General features: G+C 37.3%; 1 protein-coding gene across 1 annotated transcript; it reads right to left on the bottom strand.

The window, feature by feature from the left end:
* Positions 1–3,068: 3,068 nt before the first annotated feature.
* LOC133778155 (probable aquaporin TIP2-2) lies at positions 3,069–4,789 on the bottom strand. The gene is made up of 3 exons (XM_062218001.1): positions 4,579–4,789; positions 4,063–4,310; positions 3,069–3,686 (listed from the first exon to the last, which is right to left on the bottom strand). Exons 1-3 carry the CDS (start codon positions 4,703–4,705, stop codon positions 3,312–3,314), a joined length of 750 nt encoding a protein of 249 aa, XP_062073985.1. The 5' UTR covers positions 4,706–4,789; the 3' UTR covers positions 3,069–3,311.
* Positions 4,790–7,785: the final 2,996 nt, after the last annotated feature.

The following is a 7,785-nucleotide window of genomic DNA, read 5'->3' on the forward strand; positions in this document are numbered from 1 at the left end:
GGCTCAATTAATGTTCGTCATTGTAGTTATTAGGGTCGAAGGTGCTAGCTGTAGTGCTAACCTAGCCTCTTCTACGTTGATGAACCTCTGAGCCCAATGTGTGAACTCTGTGATTGCTCACACCGACTTCTGCTGTATGTCATCCCAGAGAGGGCTACATGGTAATATTCCAACTCTAACTGCCATTAGGTGGCTACTATTTTCAACATCGCGAGCTGGGGCCGCCTCGATGTTGAATCTGGCCAAGTACTTTTTTGGTGACTCTCCTAGATATTTCCAGATATTTTCCAAAGATGAAGCTTCGGGCTCTTCGAGCTTGATGCTCCTTGCAGCCTGAAACTTCTTTTTGAACTCCTTTGAAAATTGTTCCCAGGACGAGATTGAATGTCTTCGAAACTTGGCAAACCAACTTTTTGCAACTCCTGTTATCATGGTTGGGAAGAGCATGCATCTAAGCTCGAGGCTAATGTTACTAGCCCTCATCACGGTGTTGAATGTGCTCAAGTGGCTACCAGGATCTTATGGTGCCATGTGTGGTATCCTAAACCCATTTGGGAAAGGCATGCTCAAAATATGAGGAGCAAAAGGCTCGAGCTCCTCATCTGAATCGTAGGCCTTTTCTTTGTCCTTTCCCTCTCGAAGGAGCCTGAACTATTCCTCGAGCTGGTTTATTATTTCCTGGACTGGATCTACCAGAGGCAAAGCCTGCACTACTGTTGGCTGGTTATTGTTCCAAGGAACTCTAACCCCTTGTTGTAGTTTCAAGTTATAATTATTTCTGTATACATGCTGTAAGAGCTCCCTTTGGGCATTTAGATTGGCCCTTAAGTCTGGATTTTTCTGGTTGTATTGCCCCCGACTCTGGTTCAAGTAGTCTCAAAGATCAGGAGTGTTGTTAGGGTAATTCTCATAATACCCCGGGTCGGTGTCTTAGACACTCACTGGCCTGCTATAAGCTTGACTGTCGTCGAGAAAATTGATAGCCTTTTGATGTTGTTGTTGGGCATAGTCTCGAGGTGGATTGTCTACGTGCACTCTAATCCTGGTTGCCCATGACCTCGATAGATAAATCCCAGACGACTGGGGTTGTCTCGCCCATCTATGCCCTTGGTTAGCCTTTATTGGGGCCTCGCGGTTACTCCTTTGCTCAGGTCGGGCCTGAGGGATCCTGTCTCGACTTGCACTTCTTGCACTTCGGGCAGGCCTCTAAGGTGCCCCTTCTCCAGCTTGAGGTCCACTTGGAGCCTGTGGCACATCTCGTGCTGGTTGTGGATACCTTATTGGAGAGGGCGGATGCCTTATTGGAGATGGCGGTGGCCTTTCGTTGTTCCCAGTTGGCCTTGCAGGCTCTGGGTTATTATTCCGAGTTACTTGTGAAGGAGTTCGGTTATTCCCAGTGTCAGCAGGAACTTCTCCAGTGCCAGGTTATGAGATGAACCCCTTGATTGGGTAACCCTAGTATTTACCCCATCCCTTGTTTAATCTTGTCGGGCTCTTCGCTCGACCATTCTAGCTGCCGTACTTCCTTGAGGTCGCCCCCTAGTCCTCTGCGGGGGTGCCTAGGCTTCAGCCACCCGTCTTGCCATCTCCTCATTTAATCGAGTAGCCTCGGCTAATCTTTCATGCAACCTTTGGTTTTTCAATTCCACCATTGGAACATACTTGTCAGGATTATAATAATCCTGATTTTGTGCCCTGGAACTTTGACTAGGATCTCGCGGTTGACCATGATCCCGCGATGTGGTTGACGCACTCTCTTCATCAGGAGTTTGATCATTGACTGGATGTTTGCTAGGCCTTCGAGGATGCTCTTTAGTGCGGGGAGTCAGGGATTCTTGGGAGTGGTCATCCATTTCCTGATCCAGGGATGTTTACAACAACCATTTTTATAAAACGAGACGTTTGAAAGAATCCTTAATGCTCTCAATAAAAGCATCAAATTGTTGACGACGTTTTTCGTCAACTAAAAATAAGAGCAATTAAACAAATGAATAATTAAGAAAGAAAAGAAGAGCAAATATTTTTTACATGGTTCAAAAGTTAAATCTACCTAGTCCACGAGACACTTTTATTTATTTGTCTGCGTTAAAGCTTTGAAAGCAATTTCAAAGAGTTTTTGTGTACAAGAATTGAGCATGAAAAATAAAAATGACTAAATCCAAGTATTTATAACCTGGTTACATATATTGATTCCCATATTTTTATGAAAGTTACAATCTAATTTATTTGAATTCAAAATACAAATAAATATCGATAAATATAAATTAAATGCATTATTTAAATAAATATCTCTTAAATATAAGGTTATTTATACACAGTATTAACCAAACCCACAAATGCTTCAATGCACTTTCAAACTTGCCTGTTTCTTCGAACTCAACATTCCAGTAACATCGCCTCCTTATCTGATCGGTCTTTCGAAACTACCTTTTGGAGGATACCTCTACTCTCGAGCTCACAGTTCATGCTTGAGTGCCGGTGTTGTGGTTCCTTAGCACTTATCGATTTTTTGTACAAGTAATCATGTTGAATATTTCTACTGAAATTGTTGATCTTTCCACTTGTGAGCCTACATTTGAGACTGCTAATTCATTCTCGAAATTTGGGTAACACAATTAAAACCAAATCCCTTATTTTGTGTATTTATATTCTAACAATTTATCATTTTTTTTATTTTTAATTCATTTTTTAGCAACATTTAATATCTATAATAAAAATAAATTAATTAATTAATTTAAAATGGAATAAATTATTTTCAAGTTGCACAGCATAAACAATTAATATATATATTAATATATAGCTATAAAACATGAGTGTTGTTATTTGGCATCTTAAGGTGTCTAATACCACATGAGGTCTCACCCATAATTAGTTAGCGATACCCCATAATACTTATTAAATTCAAATAAATAAAATCTAATATTAGATTACACCAACAACGATATACTGCTTACTTATGGTGTTGTGGACCTATGAGAATGAACTGCATTAAATTTCCATTATGATTACGTGAATTCAAATAAATACTCGAGAAAACAACACCATAAAAATAAAGTGAAAATTGAAAATCATCAAAGACAAGGCTTCATAATTAAAATTCCAAAACAAATTGATCTCGTAGTAGTAGTAGTAATATACAGCTTATTAACAAATAACAAGCGATTTCTTCTTCTTTTTTTTTTGCAATTTTTTTTCTTCAAGAAACTAAAATTCGAAGATGATCATGAAAAATTCCAATTCACAAAAGCAAATGAACAAACCCAAGTCCCCACTTAATTAAATTAAAATCTGATTAGATGAGGAGTTAAAGCTTAAGCATAGTCTTCAGAAGCAGAGACAGGGGCATAGGAGCCGATGAAGATGTCACCGTAGACGAGGCCAGCGAGCCCACCACCGAGAAGTGGGCCGACCCAGTAGATCCAGACCTGTGAGAAGTCTCCGGAGGCAACTGCTGGGCCGAATGAGCGGGCTGGGTTCATGGATCCACCGCTGAATGGACCTGCGGCAAGAATGTTGGCACCAACAATGAACCCAATAGCGATGGGGGCTATGGTTCCGAGTGAGCCCTTCTTGGGGTCGGCAGCTGTGGCGTAGACGGTGTAGACAAGAGCGAAGGTGGTGATGATTTCGAACACTAGTCCTTGACCTATGCCAACTCCCGCGGCGAGTCCATGGGTTGGGATACTCTGCCAAAAAATACCAAAACTTTTGTTTAGCAATAAAAAAAAATTAAAGAGAAATTTACACCTTTTAGGACCATGAACTTTAAAAAAACTAGGGAGATATGCAAAAAGTTTATTTTTATAGGAAAAAAATCAAAATAGCAATTTTGTAAAACTAAGGTATATATATTAAGTTCTAAGTAGAAAAATGTTTTGAAATATATGTACACCAAAAATTGATCATATCATTTTAGGACCATGAACTTTAAAATATTTTTATTAAATTGTTGTAGTAAGTCAGTATTTTAGATCTCTTGAACTTTGAAAATTTTAACAATAAGTAAAAAATTGACAGAAATGATTGTATGTCTGATTTATATGATTATGATGATTTACGTACCTCTCCAGTGACGAACTTAAGGAGGAAGCAAGCAAGGATGGAACCCCATACTTGGGCAAGGATGTAGTGAAGACCAGTTAGGATGGTGATGTGGCCACCGATAGTCAATCCGAAGGTGACAGCTGGATTCAAATGGCCACCTGAGATGTTGGCAGCTACGGACACTCCAACAAACAGTGCAAATGCATGTGCCACTGCTATCGCCACTAGCCCAGCTGGGTCCAACGCCCCCGAACTAGTCAGCTTACCTACACATCATTCCGAACACACTCAGCCAAACCCTAACCAAAAATACAATAATTATACAATTTACGATGATCTATATATATATAGGTTTTGGATGTAGTTTCGCTTTTTTATTGGTCCGATTTCATTCAACCGTAATTTTATAATACTAATATTGTATTGATGATGTTGTATATATATTGCTTCAGAATAGAATGAGATCGGTCCAGAGAATACATCGGCCACTCATATAAGTATATGTATATGAGAATTAAGATTTGAACTACTTACTGAAAGCTATGGCGGATCCAACACCAGCAAAGACAAAGATAAAGGTGGCATTAAACTCCGCTAGATAGGCCTTGAGATTGGCCGCACTAAAAACTTCACCAAAACTACCCAAAGCCAACTTCACCATTTTTGGTTGATGAGAAGAGAACTGAAAGGAAAGAGAGTAGTGAGTTGGCTCAGTTGCTCTTAACTCGGCGGGTTGTGTAAAACATTCTTTTGAGTATGTCTTAAATACTAGTTAGCCAATATAGTAGACTACGCGATAATGCAAAAAAAATAGGCATAGCCGGCACCGACCAGAGACCCCACTTGGGCAGCCTCTGAAATACATAATTGGAGTTGCCAACCTTTTTTTTTTTTTTTTCTCCTTACAAATATATTTTAACTTATTTATTTTGGAACAATATATAGCATTATGAGGATGAGACAAGTGGAATAAATAATAATAATTAGAGGTGGAGAGAACACATGGATATTAAATGTAAATAGTGCAAATAAATGAGATAAGAATGTACCTTTTAGAATATATATTATCCCATGGAAATTAAAAGTTGAATGAGCTATATAGTCCTAGTCTCTATTGGTGATGCATATTGGAGATGAGGTTGAGTTATGCATATTCTTGGTCAATTTGTTTACATTTAATATGTGGTTAGTAATTTGGTCACGGGAGAGCGACTGCAATTTTAGATGTTAACGTGACATCTTATTTATCTTATTTTTGTTCTTTGATTGGATCCTAGTTAAAGTTTTCATGTGCTGAATGAAGAGGAGATCGATATAAGTTGATGTATACAAAAATCAATAATTGGTGGATTAATGACTGTCAATTTGTGATCTATACATATTACTTTATTTTTATTTCTTTTAAATATGATTTTTTTTGGTCGAGTATATGATCACTTATTTTGAAAGCTCTAATATTATTCAAATCTCATCTCATTTTTCTTCTTCCTATAATAGTACACATAATTTCATTTTTATTCCAATACAAAGTCAAATACAAATGAAGATCAAATTTAGAAATAAAGAGAATTAATATCGTAATAATCCAAAAAAATCATTGAGTTCAATTAATTAAGTAATTTGTTTCCAAATATAATTGAGTAATTATAATTGTTTTTTAATTTGATCCCTTGTCTTTAGCCAAGATAAAAGCCAAAACTAATTTATTAATTACATATGTAATTTTTACGAGATCTCACCAATAATTTTATTTTATTTTATGTTGAAAACCATTTGTAATAGGGTGTTCATCCAATTCAATCTACATTATTTTACTCATAATTTATATTAAATGTGAATTTCATATTTTAGATCCAATCCAATCTTCATAACAATTCAAATTTAATCCGCAATAATACAGATTGGATCAGTTATTTTAGTACAGATTTGTTAATATTAAATTATTTAATAAATTTCACTAAAATATGTAAAAAAAACAATATCATAACTGTTATCCCCAAAATTTGAAAATGATGATGTGGCAATAAAAATGACAAGTGGCAAGGAATGGTTGGGTGACCTGGCTTAGGAGTAGCCCAGTGCATCAATGAAGAGTTTTGACTGCTTGAAATGTGTCATGACCGACCAGTCAAGTTGATGCATCCGACCAGTAATGACTTTGCTGCCCAGGAATGACTTTCCTGCCCAGGAATGACCTTCCTGCCCAGGAATGACTTTGCTGCCCAGGAATGACCTTGCTGCCCAGGAATGACTTTGCATCCGACCAGTCATGACCTTGCTGCCCAGGAATGAACTTGGCCGATCGGTCATGCACATGTCCGACCAGCTAGGTGCATGTCCGACCAGCCAAGTGCATATCCTACCAATCAAGTGCATGTCCTACCAGCTAAGTGCATGACTGTCCAGTAGAGGTATGGCCGACCAGAAGGTGATATTCATCAACCAGGTAGAACAGACTACGTCAAGGTTCCCAGAAACGGCTTCAACAAGAATCGTTCTTGGCATGCGCGGGAATCTCTCATTCTTCCCACAAATTGGGTGTTCTGTTACATTTTGAATATTTTTGTAATTTAAATATAATAAGAATAATAAAATATCACGATCCTAGGGGATATCAGATGTATGATCCTAAGCCTATAAATATATGGCTTATGGGATCAGAAAAGGACTTTTGGAAATTTGGAGTTTTGATCTGAATTTTCTAGAGAGAGAGTGCTTTTTCTTGAGAGAACTCTTTTGTATTCTGAGAATTTACACTGAAGAAACTCAGTTGACACAGATTCATCTGATCTTGAGTGTAGATAAATAATCATATCTCTAAGTGGATTAGGCTATTACCAACATATTAGGGCTGAACCACTATAAAAATTGCGTGTGTTATTTACTTTCTATTCAAAATTGTCTGTGTCGTTTAATTTCTCTTGAAGGCTTTATCTTTTTTGACGTTCTCACGTCGTTGGCCAAAAACGCGGTCAACAATAACCAATAAATCAGGTAAATGTTGAAATAAAATATTTTTTTTAATTTAAATATGCAATAACTATATAAACAAGCTCCAATTACACATAACATTAAGCTCCTTCAAGCTTAAATCTCTAACAACAATATAAGTATATATATATATAGGACAATTCTTCTGTAGGGGCTTCACTTTAAGCCCTACCGGTAGGGCTCTCAGTGTTTCTCGACCCATAAAAAGTTTTCGGCGCGACTTTTTTTTATGATCGTGTATATTGCAGCTATTTATAGCATCCTGCAAATTTTCAGGAAATTCCGAATAGTTTACAATACCGAAAACTAAGTTCAAATATGTTGTTTTCCACGCGCATAAAAAAAATTAGTCACGCGTGCAACAACATGTTTGAACCTAGTTTTCAGTACTGTAAATTATTCGGAATTTTTTGAAAATTTCAGGGCTCTCAGTGTTTCTCGACCCGTGAACAGTTTTCGGCGCGATTTTTTTTTATGACCGTGTATATTGTAGCTATTTAGAGCATCCTGCAAATTTTCATAAAATTCCAAATAGTTTACAGTACCGAAAACTAGGTTCAAACATGTTGTTTTCCACGCGCATAAAAAAAATTAGTCACGCGAACAACATGTTTGAACCTAATACTGTAAACTATTCGAAATTTTCTGAAAATTTGCAGGATGCTCTAAATAGCTACAATATACACGATCATGAAAAAAAATTGGGCCGAAAATTGTTCACAGGTCGAGAACACTGAGAGCCCCACCGGT

The sequence above is a fragment of the Humulus lupulus genome, chromosome 5 (assembly GCF_963169125.1).
Source record: "Humulus lupulus chromosome 5, drHumLupu1.1, whole genome shotgun sequence".
Lineage (NCBI taxonomy): Eukaryota > Viridiplantae > Streptophyta > Magnoliopsida > Rosales > Cannabaceae > Humulus > Humulus lupulus.

Coding starts and splice junctions, on each gene's coding strand:
- LOC133778155 (XM_062218001.1), bottom strand. CDS start 4,705: ATGGTGAAGTTGGCTTTGGGTAGTTTTGGTGAAGTTTTTAGTGCGGCC. Junction 4,311..4,578: donor TGGATCCGCCATAGCTTTCA/GTAAGTAGTTCA, acceptor AATGATGTGTAG/GTAAGCTGACTAGTTCGGGG. Junction 3,687..4,062: donor TTAAGTTCGTCACTGGAGAG/GTACGTAAATCA, acceptor ATTTTTTGGCAG/AGTATCCCAACCCATGGACT.